The sequence below is a fragment of the Anomalospiza imberbis genome, chromosome 4, assembly GCF_031753505.1.
Source record: "Anomalospiza imberbis isolate Cuckoo-Finch-1a 21T00152 chromosome 4, ASM3175350v1, whole genome shotgun sequence".
NCBI lineage: Eukaryota > Metazoa > Chordata > Aves > Passeriformes > Viduidae > Anomalospiza > Anomalospiza imberbis.
The window spans coordinates 65273969-65289137 of record NC_089684.1 but is presented as its reverse complement, the minus strand read 5'-3'; the positions used below and the strand labels follow the sequence as shown (position 1 = coordinate 65289137).

Sequence of the window (15169 nt, the reverse complement as noted above, 5' to 3'; positions counted from 1 at the left end):
GGAATGCTTTTGGCCAATGAAGTCTATTAAAGAACAAGCATCCCTAGGTGCAACCTTATCCTGAGAACACCCGGTGGGAATTCGAGGAATAACTGTCTGGATGTTCACATAGCTTCTGCATTCTTTGATGGGGGAGCAATGCTGATCATGATTTATTTTGGTGCTCAGCCTTCAAAAGGGTAGAAATGCTGCTGGAGACTGGGAAAACTGGTCTCCTGAGACTGTGGGCAGCTTCCAGGTAGATTCCCCACTCCCCAGTAGAGAGGCCAGCAGAATACGCCCACAGTGAAGACTGGAACGCTCACTTTTGGATGGGTGAGTAAAAATGCCGAGATTCAGTCACATACAAAGGTAACACCCTGAAGCAGTTCCACAGGTGCTTTGTTCCTTTGTACTTGTGCATTCTGCAAGGCCAAAGACTGTAAACATTTCTAGCTGAATCTGCTTTAATATATATATTATAACCCTTTAGACCTCAGTATGTTATACTGCATTGGCAATATTTACATACTGTATTATCAATAAATCTAATCATCATGACCCACATAATCACTGCCGTACTTCTTAGCGCCTGACCAAGTCTTCTCTCTACTACTCTGCTACACAGAGAAAAACTGTTTATTCCAATTCAAACAAAAAAGCGACTTGTTTCACTAAATGGTCCAAATGTTTAAAAAGTCATCACAGCAAATAGGTAGTCCTGTGGGTAGGACTCGGATAACTTTGTCAGTAGTTAATTAAAAACTAGCATAATATATGTTCAATAATTCATTTCAATAAATGGCAGGAGCTGTTGGTAGAGTGACGAAATAGTGTGGGTGCAAGCTTCAGTCACCTGAGAAGTATAGTTAATCCTTTCAGTCACACACCCTGAAATACAGTGGTGTCAAAACCATTACTAATTTCCTCCTTCCCCTCCAACTACTGTGATGTTTTAGACACACAGACTTTACACCTACAGTGTAAAGACTACACCCACATTCAGAGAGATGAGTGAGTTATTCCTAAGGGGTTTGACTTAATTTGGCCTCTAATGATTCTATCAGAATGAAAGATGCAATACAAATAATCCTGATTGCAGACTTTCAGGTTATGTAGCCCAGTCTGCTCTGCTTAGCACCTCTCAACATCACACTGACAGTTTCTCTCTCATTCCACCTCCTCAAAAGGTGGTCAAGAAAACTCACTCAGCGGCTGCCATCCTTTCCTGTGTTCTCTCCATATCACAATACCTCCCTTTAGAGGTGTCTCCAGAGCAGTTTCTGTTGTGGCACCAGGGCTCCAAGGAAGCCACAAGACCAAGAAGAGCTGGGGAGCTCAAGGGCTTGGGGCTAAGCAGCCTATGTCTGTACAGAAGCTGAAACACACGTGGTCCTCAGCCTGAGGGAAAACAAAGTAGTGTCCAGTAATGGAAACTTCACTCACAGAAATCATACTTTCCTCTGGACTTTCTGTTTTTTATTTTCTGCTTTTTTTTCCCTCATGCAATGGCAAAAAGAAAAAAACATACACAGGTGGTAAAATGCTGTGCGTAGTCTCTAATAGCTGGTCAGAGATCACTCTGACTTATGAGAAGACTCCAAAGGTCCAACGCATGGAAGGTACCACATCACTAGGAGAAGGATAAGGTATAGAATAACCAATATTTGGAACTCCAGTCTTGAAGTGCACTTGGCTCAGAAATGCTCCCTTGTTCTTTCCACTGCAGTTTTTCCTCCATCTGGGTCTGGGAAAGACTGCTCGCTCCTCTCCTGGTGAGCCTTTTGAGAGACTGACCTTGCCCATCTGGCAGAAGCACACAGCTGTTTGGGGCACTTGGATGTCTTGTGCAGAGCCCCAAACCATTGCAGAACCTTCTCTGGGAGATGAAGGCAGATGTGCACAAAAGGCACAAAAGACAGCAATGACACTTCTTTTGTAAAACCAGCCTCTTTTCTGATTTCAATGGACACCATTAGATAATCTTAGATGGTAGTATATAATCACCACTAATCTTAATATAGCTACACAATAACTGTGATTAAAGTGACAGACAGGCAGGCCAATACTAAAATTCTTTCTGGACCCAAATACTGGAACTCGTCATGCTCGTACTTTCAGTGACAGTTATTTTTCTATCATTACTCTCCAGCAAATAAACCCCACAAAAGTCAAACTGTAATTTTAAAAGGCACATAAACTTAACTCCCAGAAGCGCTATTAACAGCATGGAAGAAATCAGACTGCTTACAGATGCATTTAAATTTATGAAAATTATTCTTTATTTTAAATAAAACAGGAAACAAACTTTTCATTGAAAGATGCCATTCAGAGCACAAAATTAATGCACTCTGAATTATGTACACTGACTTCACCCTTTTAATGGATCAGCCTTTCTGGGGGTGTGGCTTCATGTTACACTTAATATGTTATTGCAGGCTAAAACCTGAAAGGGGAGGTCCTGTTCTCTCATCCTTCTCCCTCCCCTTGTTCTAATATTGAGCACCTGCACAGAATGAGTCAGATCAGCTTCCTGATCTGACCAAAAAATGAGTATTTTTGGTGGGTTAGCAATTCTGACCATTCAGTGAGCTGATCCAAAGGTTTCAAATCATTCTAGGACCACACAATTCTTCAGTCACACAAAGGAGACACAAAGCTGGTATGGAGGGAGCAAAGTCAAAACCTTTCCTTTCAGCAGCAGCCTGTATCATCACAATTCTCATTGTGCTGCTCCCACCTATATATCCTGCTGCTCTTGCTTATTAGACTCTTCCCTGAGATGACCCTATTCTCTGAGTCCATGGAAAATGAACCCAATTTTAAAGAAGTGTCTCCTCTTCCCCCTTTTCCCCCACTGCCCTAGTTCTCATTGGTTCACTTGGTAAAGCAGTGCAACAAGTTTACCCAGCAAAAAACCATTGCTGGTTTGGGTTTTTGCAGGATTAATTTTCTGCTGTTTAGAGCAGTGGTAGCCACATTACCTGTTACCACAACCAAGAGAAAAACAAAAAAAAGGCACAGCAAGAAGCTGTTCACTTAGTTCAAGGGTGAAACCACAGGCAATTGCCACTTCACCATGAAGCGTGGCAACTTAATTTCAACCCACCTCCATCAGCAGCATGAGCTATAGAGATTACATTTACAGAGCAGTGGCTGAGGAATACATGGATGCTCTCCCCTCTGATAGGCAACTGGTCAGGTCATTTAAGGCATTAATAAATTAATTAAAGACAGAAAGTTTTCCTAAAATGTGAATGTGATTGCTCTAAGAGGAAAATATAGCTTCACATGCTTTCCTAAGCTAGTCCAAAGCTTAATTACATCTCATTATGAATTTAAAGTTGGAAAAATTAAAGAGTCAACTTTAGGGCCAATATATTTGAAGAGTCTTACCACTGAAACAGGCTCCATGGCTTCTTGCTTGATAGGGACTGGGTCAAACATTAGCATCTTTTTTATTCACCTGTTCTGATGCCTCTGAGGTTCTGTCCTGCTGGGGAAAGACAAGGTGTTAGAAAGCCACAGGAAATACCTGAATCAACTTTCTGAATTGTAAAGAACTTACTATTTTGTCAGATTAATGTGAATATTTATCCATCTCTAACACAGATTTTTAAATCTGACCGAATTTATTACAAGATTTTTCTTTCCAAATTGCTACTGAAACAAAGAGACATCTGCTCACTTTAATGAAAGTCAAATTGAATTTTTGTTGTGCATGTCAGCACACCAAGACCACAGAATTTTCACTTTCATTAGCTGTCAAGTGTTTTAACACATCACAGTTTAGACCACGCATTTCTCATCAGCATTACAACCTCAGAATAATCTTGTTTATACAAATGAACTGATTCTGGAAAGGATCTCTCTTTCCTAAGAGTCCTAATAGAAACACTCAATAGATCACATACAGTGAAACTGGTATCAATGCAAAAAGAAAAAAATTAAAATTCCAAGACTAACTTGGACTACATTCAACATGCTGCAATGACTTAACAGAAAAAATGCATCAGTTATTACAAGATAATAGATTTACTGACAATTCAGCAACTATTTGTGCTAACTGTGCAAAATAAAAGCACGTCAAAACAATCTGCCTGCCTTCTGTGCAGCTTCAGGGTTCTTTCCCCACAGTGTTCAACCTTACTTGTCCAATCTCTCAATGCCTGAAATAAAAGTATTTAGCATAAAGCATGTCATAACTGTCATACTAAACATTTGCCATGGTTATCTTGGAAAGATACTGGGAAGGAAAGGAGACGCCTCTTCTGGGTAAAGCCATAAGGGCTTTTCCCAGAAGAAGCTAAGGGGAAGCAAAGGGAATTTGCTGGCAGTGACATTTAGATGTTGCCAAGCTGTTTATAGATCACTCCAGGTTATACATGAAATGACTGATGTCAAAGGAGCACGTTCTGACCGTACACCGTAGAATTCACAGCCCTGCCTGGAGGACGTACGACCACTTTTAAGATGCGAGGACAAAAGTAAACGACACAAATTCCATTTGGCCAGTAGATGGCACTGGAAAGAAGGGCATCGGCAATTCACCCCGCAGGACAGGCTGAAGGCTCACCAAAAGATTTGTAGCTGTGGCTGGGAAATTTTCCCAGAAATGTAAATGAACATTTAAAGATGTACCTGCTCAAATGTAAACAATTCTAATAAGCCTACACTAGTGAACAACTTTGCAGTTAACATGTGTTTAAAGATCAAAATTGGTTAAGAGAGATAGCATGAGTTGTTACAAGTCTACCATGAGTTATTCAGGTACATAAATGAAGTTTAAAAATTTTTGGAAATATATTACAACAGTGTGCACTTTGAATAATGGAAACAAACAAGTAGCAGAGTAAATTATAGCATCTTCATAATTCACATTATAAAAGTTGAAGGCCTGACAAAAACAAATTGCAAAAGTAAAGTGAAACAAATAATGCAGCTTAATGCAATTTCCAGTTTAAACTTAATATGTAGTTTTAGTTTGGGAGCTGTCATGTAAGATGGCACTATTTGCTGAAATTTGTGGCAATTCCATAAATACCTTAAGCATGTTTGTGAGAAGGTTATTAATTATATACTCTTTTCTTTGAATGGTTATAATTTAAATAACTGTTACCTAGTTATCTTCTTCAGGTTTCAACATATCACATAGCTAGAACTAACATTTCAGAATACTGACTTCCCAATACTGACTCTTCCACTACGTGGAAATATATCCACATATCAACATATATCCTCTTATCTATCATATTATCACACATTCATCTGCACTGTGAAAACAGAGAAGTTGAACTTTTAGGCATGAAAAAACTTTTCAGTAAAATGTAGCAACTCAGAGCTCCTATATAGGAATTTGGAACTAATTCCTTTCAGGTTTCCAGAAACTTTTGATTTTTAGCTTGTATGTGCATAGATAAAGTAACACACCAATTTGTACCTTAGTGAAGGAAGAAAGGAGAAAAGAAAGGAAAGAAAGAAGAGAAAGAGAGAGAAAGGAAGGGAAGGGAGGAAGGGAGGGAAAGACAGAGAGAAAGGAGGAGAGAAAGAGGGAGAAAGAGAGAAAAAGAAAAAGAAGAAAAAGAAAGAAAGAAAGAAAGAAAGAAAGAAAGAAAGAAAGAAAGAAAGAAAGAAAGAAAGAAAGAAAGAAAGAAAGAAAGAAAGAAAGAAAGAGAAAGATTGTTTTAAGTAAACGCAATGATGCTCATCCTTTGTGTTGTTTTTGCAATTCTAAAACCGTATTTTCTTCAGTTTAAGAATTACTCCTTTTAACCTTCTGCTCCAAAAAGTGTGTGAAAAGACACTTGATACACATTTCACATGTCATGCTACAGATTTGAGTGTTTCCCGAGACAGGTCTAAATCACTGTGCAGGAATTAAACTGACATAGACAACAGGAAGTGTACTACCCTGAACAAAAGTGAAAAGTAATTCTCAGTCTTTCCCAAGTGCAGTCATCCAAGAACAGCAGAAGAAAACTTTACTTTTACGTAAGTTTACTATGCTCCATTGGACTATAGGAATCAAGCACTTCTTTATCATATTACTCTTAAGCAGGTTTATTTTCCCCATTTTATAGCGACTGGAAACCAATTTTCAAGGACGGAAAATTAATTAAGATGCAACACTTGGTCCTCTAGGACTGCTACAGAGTCAATATAAGTCAGCTTTGGATCTGGCATTTAAAATTTAGCTCAAAATGATGTATTTCTAAGGCTGTAAATAAGACAAAAGACTCATCTTTGTATTTAAAAATAACGCTTCAAATAGATAGCTTGGACCACACTCATGAGTAAATATGTGCACGTACACTCACACAAATAAAGCATGGTACTTCTACTAAGAAGTAGGTAGTTTTTCCCAGTATATTTGTAAAATCATGCCTATTAACTCAAAACTTCTCAGTCTTTCTCTCATAAACATTTGAAAAGGGGGCAGTAGGGAAGGTAAACAGTCTTATCTGTTTCTATTACAGAGGAATGCAAAAACAGTCGGGTTGTACTTCACAGAGTGGTTTCAGAATCTACTTGTTTGAAAGCCCGCAAATTGTTTAGTATATACAAATAATTTCTGAAAAATCAAAATACCATCTCTCTTTCCCGAGGTGCTCTGAAAAAACTGGTGAGGTGACAACAATATATTCATGTTAAATGTATTAAAAAACAGGAACTTTTGTCTTTTACTTTATTAGGTAAACCATTTTGCATTAAAGGGTTTTCTCATGTGAGGTAAAAGAATTTAATATTAATGTAATCTGAAACTAAATAATTAACCGCAATCCAGTAAGCAAACGTTCCACCCTCTCTTTTTTTTTTGCTCTCCCTCTTTTTTTCTGCTAACAAGCCACCCAGTTTTACTTTCTTGCCTCCTCCCATTCACTCCACCCTGTGGATCTCTGCCAAGTCAGTCCAACTTGTCCAAACAGGACCTGGCTTTTGATAAGATTTTGCTCACACCCTGTACTTCAGAAAGACAAATGAAGCAACTGGGTTTTGTATGCAAATAAGGACAGGTGCAAGGTAAAGTCCAGGCAAAGTCCCTCAGTATTCCCCTATCTGAAGTCCAGCGAAGACAGCAAGCCAGCTGTTGTCTTCACAACACAAACTCTGCCCTTATGATCCAATATACAGCAAGGTATCCATTCCAGAAGGGAAGTTCATTATCATTAGAGCTCATCACCTTGTCAGGATTGAACACCTGTCAGTATTAACTTCCTGACAGGTGTATCGTTTATTGTTTCAGAGACATAATTAAGATTAAATGAAAGCTGAAAGGTACTTAACCGTGTATTCTGACAATAAAGGCTTGTATGGATTATTTACCCTGGATGAAATGTATAAAGTGGTTAAAGAATGCACTCAGACTACACATCTGCACTGCAGAGCAGCTGGAAAAGGGCAACCGCAGAGCAGCTTCTCCCAGCAGCCCTGCACATCTATCTTCAAGGTCCACCAACTCTGCAGACCTGTTATGAAAGGAAAGGGTGGGGTGGAGGGCCAGTTTTAACTGTGCACATTCAACAACAAAGCTTTATTCTAATATAAAGCCTGTCCTCATTAAATACCTGGAAGAGCAGTCAGTGACTGACTTTTACTGCAGACAGGGGGGTGGTGACCTTACGTTCTGCCCCTCTTCACTCTGCCTGAGAACACATACAGGGTTTATTTCCTCAATCTTTGTGCCCGGGGGAAGCAAAGGAATGCTGCCTCATGTACAGCAAGTCTTTGTCTAGAAGCTTCAAGGTATGATTGTTATTGTCAGTATAATTACAGAATACTGTAATGGTATCTGCTAAATTAGCACTGCACAAGTGCCCTCTGCAAAGAAGTGCAGCTCTTGCAGCACTGTTTGAATCCAGCAGCAAACATTATCATGTTGCAAAAGCTCTTGGGTCCAAGCACTTTGGGACTCAGACCTGTTGCTCTGAACCTATGACTTCTTTGAACCTCAAGTCAAACTTCCTCAGATACATGGGAGAAACAATAGTATCAGAGGATTCTCCACTGATGAATTCCAAAAGGGAAGGGAGGTTTTCTGAACCCAGGTGAAAAGTTGTCTTCAGTGGAACTTCCAAATAGTTTGACAGAGAGAAACCAGTTTCTGAGACAAACATTCTCTGCAGAAGGTAAAAAAGCTGTTTTCCAGGGCTCCTAACGTGTTTGCACTTTACTGTACCAGTTGCTCATCAAGACCTGAGTCAGCAAAAGAGTATTTCTGAAGTTCCATTGACTTTAATGGGAAGTAAGCAAGCGCTTTACTGCACTTGACCCCAAAATAGCAGCAGGCAAAGAAGCTCGCCACTTCAGCACAGCAGTCAGACTCAGCCAAAGCACCAAAGGTCCAGACGTGGTGCTGTGGGAAGAGACCAGAGCAGCCAGACCATGAGGAACAGAGCAGGAGGAGAATCAGGAAGAACCAGTATGCCAAGAAAATGTTCTACTGATCAATAGCTTTCTGTGTTTATTTGCTGGATTTCCACTGGGTAACAATAATAATTGTTGAAAAAGTTAGAATATTTTGTAAAAGAAAATGGTACCTAGGCAAAAATTTTATCTTCAAAGTTTTATTGATAGGCATTAAGAAAAAGAGCATTTCTACAGAATTCTGGTGTTTAGTATTTAAATTTTTATTTGTTTCTATGTAAAGACTTGAAAATCTTTTATTCTTCCTCCTTTCAGGACTACAAGGAGGCTGAAAAACTTGTGGTTTTGCACAACTTGTGCATCATACCTTTGTTGATGTCACCTTGTTTGACCTGGAACTGCTTTGACATGTAGCTGACTAATAGGTATTTCAATTAAATTTCTGATAATACTGTTGTAGGCTCCTTGAAGCCATGTGTCTGAAAATGGCTTTCTTGTATGTAAAAATCTTGGGGAGAAATGTTCTTGAAGTGCTTGTTAAGAAAATATCTTCTTTACCAAGGAAAAATTGAGCCCATGTAAACCCTGTTCAACCTTCAGTTCTATACTCACTGAACCTAAGAGGAGAACCTCTTGAGACACCTCCATTAGACAATATTCTCCCTTATCAGGGCAGACTGCTGTCTGGTTTCCTGTCTCAAGCTACTTCTTAGAAGGAGAAACAGTCTAGTAAGGATAAAAGATCAGACTTTTGAAAACAAATGAAGTATGTGGAATGGTATGATAATCTTTCCCTTCCAAACTGAGCTTCGCTTTTCTTTTTGCATTTTTCTTAAGAGGTTAATTTTTAAGATAATTTGAAAGGAGAAATATTAAACCTTTTAATTGTGAGAGGAAAATGACAGAAAATATTGTTCTCTTCTGTGAAGGGTTCTGCTATTTCAGGAAACATGAACAAAGGATTCAACATTTTTATAGCATGGGAAAGAAGAAAGAAAATCTAATCTTAGAGAAAGGAAGTATACATTTATGAATAACAGCCTAAATGATTAATTTGAACAAGAATCTCAATACAGGGCAAATGCTAATGAACTTCTATGAACCTATGGAAATGAAAAAAAAAAAACAGCCAGGGAAAAGAGGTGGACAGTGTAGTGGGTACAAATGTGACAGTCATCAAAGCAACTCAGACTCTTTAAAAGTGGAAACTCTGTCATGTAAGTTAGTTCGTTGGTAACACACATGGACTGCATGATGGACAGACCATGCATTTGGTTGGAAGTTTTTTCCCTTCTGAGTTAGTTTACTATTTAAAACCTGTTGGAGCTTTGTCTTTCCATTTGGCTGATGAACACTTACACTTCTTTCCCCTGGGAGGTATCACCTACAGCTAGAAAACCCTCAAAGGAAGCTTCAGCATCAAGTGAATGCTTCACAGGGAAGAGTTAAATCTCTCCTAAAACCAGCTCTGCCAAACTTCATATTCTGGATTGGAAGCAACTAGCCTCGGAATGAAAACACAAAGATTGAATGCTGACAGCATAAAGGAACTCTAAAAGACCTCCTGTTAGCTGTGTTAATTAATATTTAAAAGTTGGTTTACAAAAATTATTATAATTTTAACCTCAGTTCCCTATTTTATAGAACTTCTGGCTACAAAAAGATGTGAACCACAAAATTTACTGCATTTATTATACAGCAGTTTCCAATATTAAACACAGTTAAATGCAACTCTCTTCCTCTGGAGAAGAGGAAAAATAAAAAGATTAACTGTTTGAAATCTTGGGCAAATTAAAAGTAAAATAATTAAAACATGTAAATGTGTTCTAAAGAGTAAACTCATCCATGGTGTTCTAAAAAAATCCAGAAAAAACAACAAAATAAAAACAAATGAGAGCAACACATTAAAATAATCAATAAACAACTTACCAAAACTGTGTAGCCAAATACTTCTTTTTATCTGGATTTCTGAACAGACAAAAAAACAGTTTTCTGTTAATACGTGCACATAATCCAGTAATTTTTTTTCACATACAATTAAGCTCCAAAAGAAGTTTAAAGTGGGTACTTCAGATACTTCCTAAAGATACTGTCAGTGATCTCAAACAGCTAACTTGTAGCATCCAGACGAGCAAGAGTAGGAACTAAAAGACTACTTTAAAAATGACTGGAGGAAAAAAAAAAAAGAGTAAAATGAAAGGGTGGAAGTATTCCTGTGTGTACAGTAACCATGCATACTCCAGCCCATAAGAGACAGAGAAGAATAAATACTCCATCTTGCACTTTCATCCAGGGCACACTGAAGTTAACGCAAGTTTTTCTCTCGATTTCAGTGAGTTTTGGCTTGGATTCTTTAGCTCTTCTTCTGTCAGATTCAAAGTAACAGAAATATTTTTGTTTTTCTCAATTTCCTCTCAATTTCTCACTATGTCTGCCTGCAACAGGGTGAGGGGGAAAGACAAATATAAAAACAGGAGTAAATTACTTTTATGCCTTCAAAAACGCAAAATGTACTGATTAAGCAGTACAGGGACAGCAGTGTTTATTAATACCAAATAGAAATTAGACAGCAGTACCTCATTTTCTGTCTTACATCTGGAAGACAATTAATCTTCTAGCCTGTATAAGGGGAAAAGACCTACTTATTTTGCGATTTGGAAATAAAAAGTGCTTATAGTGAGCCATTCAGGTTGAGTAAGGGCTGAAATCAAAACCCTCTCACTACTATGAGCCTACAAAAGTGGACTTTCTTCTCACATATACTCTTTAAACATCAGTGCAACTCTGTGACTTTAATGGAGCTATTCCAGATCAGCTGATGAGCAAGTGAGAGCAGAAAACTGGCTCACAACTTTCTGGAGACTTGAGTTCAAGTTTTCAGCGAACAGAGCTAAAAACTCCAGCCCACCCCCATAACTGCATTGGAGTTGAAGGGGTGTGTTAAAGGTTAACTTGGAAACCTCGTTATGACATAACACAGGCATCTTAAGCAATCCTGAGTGTGTAGAGACATGATAACTCATCGGGTGGGGATTGGGAGTTGAGGGGCAGTGACAAGGGGCCTGGACCGAGGCTACCGAACTGCCAGAAAACAGCCTGAAACAGGAAAGAGCACCACATATGCCACTTGGAATGTGTGACGCAAAGCCCAGCCTTGAAACAAAGAACAGGAAACAGCTCTGCTGGCTGTGCTGGGGAGAAAGCACAGAGAAACATTTAGGCGGCCCTCCCTGACCCTATATTCATGAGCAGCTGGAGTCTTTTAAAACAACAACAGTGGGTGGAGGTGTTTGTTCATTGGGTGTGAATAAAAACACTGTCCTTATGCAGGGGACCTGCCCTATTTACAAACAGGCTCCCTTAACATGAGGGAGCAGGAGATTTTAAGACACCACAGGTCAGGAGGATTTGCTGAAACCTTCCCTTAGACCAGCTGGTTTATTACTGTATTTATGCCAGCAGCGAAACAGCGCTCCGGCTTCATGACATCAGAGGCAGCACCCAGCCTGGCAGAAGCACCTTCTTCCCAGAGAGAGCTGGGGGATGAGAATTGCAGGAAGGATTTCTAAAGCTTGGGGCTGCTCCTGGACAGTGGCTCACTCATGCTCAGTACTGCTCCATAGCTGAGGACCAACGTCACTCAGAGCACCCAAGAATATATTTCTAAGCCATCACAAGCTTAGCCTTCCCTGTTTTCATATGCACTTTGTTTCAGAATCTGATTTCCCATGAATTTACTACTTTTATTTTTGAAGCACCCACATATAAAGCTGAAAAAATGAAGTAAGCGGAAGCAGAGGAATAGCACAACTTGTCTAGATTTCATGCAGTAGAGTAACTTCAACACTTGCTTCCCTTCAAAGCTGTGGTTTCAAATACTCTCTTCTCTTAGATACCTTGCATCAGTTTTTTAGACACCATGGGTGGGACATCTAATATTATCAAATGTGAGAATGTTACAGCAAATTATGTGGATGAGTACCACAGCAACACCAATGAATGCTGTGGAGTACCAAGGCTGGAGTGTAGTAATGAACGTGGGGTAAAAACTAGCTAGTACAGCATCTACACAGCAAGGTGTGGGTGTAGGTTTTAGGCCAATAGTATCAGTTCCTTACTTCTTCATACCGAGTAACTGCAAATATAGGTAATTCGGTGATTGTATAACATCTCCATTATCACTGAGTCTTTAACTTATCTCACTCACACTTACATCTTTATTTATCTGAAAGCTTTTGCTTTTGGCTAAACAGGTGTTGACTAGGTCAAATGTTCACAGTACCTAAGGGCTCCCTTGCAGCTCGGCAACTTGGAGGAAGTTTTGCTTGGATTCTTAGGGAAGGGAAAGACCATTTAGCATTCTTTTCTGCCCCCACCCCTCGCCCTTACCCCCAGTCTCTCTTGTGATCAGTACCATAGCTATGTGCAGGGAAAAAAAAAAACAGAAACATTTGCCTGTTTTTGAAAAAAAAGGCTACTCAAGTCAGCTTCGGGTCTTTTAAATTTTGATACTAGGCAGTAACAATATATTCTTAAAAATACAAGGTGAAAACTAATTTGAAATAAGTGTCTTCTGGGTCAGGTGGGATTATCAAATCCAGATGTAATTCCTCTCACACAAGCACCAGCTGCTCATGTGACTATCACGCTGGTATCTTTAAAGTACTTGATGGAAAAGTCACTAGTCAGCAGCCATGTAAGTCCTTCTTTTCAATAAAGGTAATGTATATTTATGAACATTAGTTTAAATGAAGTCAAGTTTTCAGAGGTCTCCTACCAGGCACTCAAATTCAGCTTTTCCAAACAATTAAACCTTCAGAGTTCAGTTCCACAAACAGTGACACTTCCTGAATTCTCAAAGGTGAGGAATTGAATAAAACTGTGGACCATGCATGTACAGTACCTGAAGCAAAAGGGAAGGGCATAAAACAGCTTTAATGTATTTTTTCAGGTAACTCCTAAATGACCACTGAAGCTATTCTGAACTAGGTCTTTCTCCCAAGCTCCAGTTAGGTGCTGTGATCTCCCACCGCAGGCTCGTGTTGCTGAGCCTTCCTTTGCCAGGGCCCCCCTAGCTGTGCCAGGCACTCACCCGACAGCGGTGCAAGGCAAGTAGCTCCTACTCCCATATCGGTTAAAAACAAATAAACAAAAAATTTTAAAAAACAAACAAAAAATCCCACAAAAGCCAAAACAAAACAAACAAACAAAAGACATCTAGCAAAGGAAAGGTTATTTCTAACTGCACACTTCGCTGCTTTGCTGTCCCACGTTTTACCTTCGCCTGCATGGCGGCCAAGCGGTGCTAAGGTGACGCGACAACACGAGGGGCAGGCTTTCGGGAGCCGATTTCATCCTAGACTTCACCAAGAGTTAAACGGGGGCCATGGCGCTTGCCGATCCGCTCCGCGCGACGGGAGGAACACGGCCCGGACGCGAGCTCCTGCCCTGGCATCTAGCCCGTCGCCCGCGGAACCGAGCGAGCCCGCTATACTTTCCACCTCGGTTTGGTCGGCCACTGTATCTCGCCCGGGATCCGGCGGCACTTCAGTCTCTACCAGAAGACGCGCCTGTCCCACCCCGGCGAGAGGCCAGGGGCTGCGGCGGCGCTGCGCGGGAGAGCTGCCCCGAGGGGCGGGCGGCCCGCGGGCCCTCCCGCCGGGGACAGGCAGGGGAGGGCGCCGGGGAAGGCGCCCCCCGAGCGGCCCCGCCGGCCACACAGGTGCGCTGCCCGCCCGGCGGGCGCGGCGGACAGCGGCGGCCCTCCGCCCCCGGCTCCCGCCGGCCGCACAGCGAGATTCCCAGGCGCCGCGGAGGGAACCCCCGCGGCGAGTCCTGCGCCCCCTTTCCCGCAAGTGCGGCCTGACGGAGACCCAGTTCCCGCCACCCCCGGCGTGGCCGCGGCTCCCGCGGCATCACCTTGCCGCCTCGGGCTCCGCGCTGCTCGCAGCGCCGGGAAACTTTCCTCCTCCGGCACATCCATCCCGCAGTCAGCACAGCCCGGCCCCCGCATTACCCCCGCCCTCACACTTACGCTCGGCAGGCGGTGCGGAGAGCGCCGCGATTCCGTCGGCTCCCGCAGCGCCGGGGGTCGCGGTAGGTAGCGGGGGCGCTCCGGTGGGACCGAGGCGCGAGGCCGGCGTGTCCCGCGTCCCCGCGGCTAAGGCGCCTCGGCGGTGTCTCCGGGTCTGTGTGCGAGGAGGAGCTGCCCGCTCCCGCCCTCCGCCCGCTCGCCTTCCCCCCGGGCTCCTGGCACCGGGCCGCGCTGTCACATGACGCCGGCGCCGCTCGCCCTGCCAGGCTCCCCGGGCCGGCGGGGTGAGTGGCGGTGGGAGGGTCACGGCAGGGAGCGCGGCCGGGCGGGTCCCCGCCCGCGGGGTGGAGGCTCCGCCGAGGGGCCGGGGCGAGTCACCGCTCACAAACAGCCGGGCACGCACTGACTGCGCGCCCGCCCTGCCTCCCGGGGGCAGACAGCCTCGTACAGACACTAATTATCCCCAGCAGCCTCGGGAGGAGAGGGGAGGGGAGCAGGGCCGCCCCACCGACAAACCTGCCCGTCCAGCTCCTCCTCCCCGCCCGTGTGTCAGGCAGAGGCGTGCACCTGGCAGCGGCCCTGCGGCAGGGCGCACCCCTCCCTGCTTCCCTCCCTTCGCGTCCACCCCGGCCGACCTGCGGCGGCAGCAAAACAACAGCAACACCCAGCGCCCGGGGGGAAGGAAGGGAGGTGCTCACGCTGGGCCGCTGCCGCCGAGCTGGCTTCGCCGGCGGGGGCTGGGAAAGGGCGCGGGGCGGCGCGGAGCCGGGCGGCAGCTCCCCTACCCTGCCG

The 15169-nt window shown here is 42.9% G+C and overlaps 1 protein-coding gene across 5 annotated transcripts in view; it reads right to left on the bottom strand.

The window, feature by feature from the left end:
* Nucleotides 1-14966, bottom strand: part of KLF3 (KLF transcription factor 3) — a 28073-nt gene extending 13107 nt beyond the window's left edge. Inside the window, exons 1-4 of one of the 5 annotated variants that reach the window (XM_068188865.1) lie at nt 14378-14966; nt 10273-10311; nt 3376-3472; nt 1233-1380 (exon numbers count right to left, since the gene is read on the bottom strand). Coding sequence is in view for 4 of the 5 variants with exons in the window: in XM_068188862.1 (XP_068044963.1) it covers nt 3376-3432 (57 nt within the window). In the remaining variant the exon portion in view is untranslated. Of the gene's footprint in view, nt 1-1232; nt 1381-3375; nt 3476-10272; nt 10312-13621; nt 13978-14377 lie in introns of those variants that run through there. The other 4 variants (XM_068188862.1, XM_068188860.1, XM_068188863.1 and 1 more) reach the window with 4 other exon arrangements.
* Between the last annotated feature and the right edge of the window lie 203 nt (nt 14967-15169).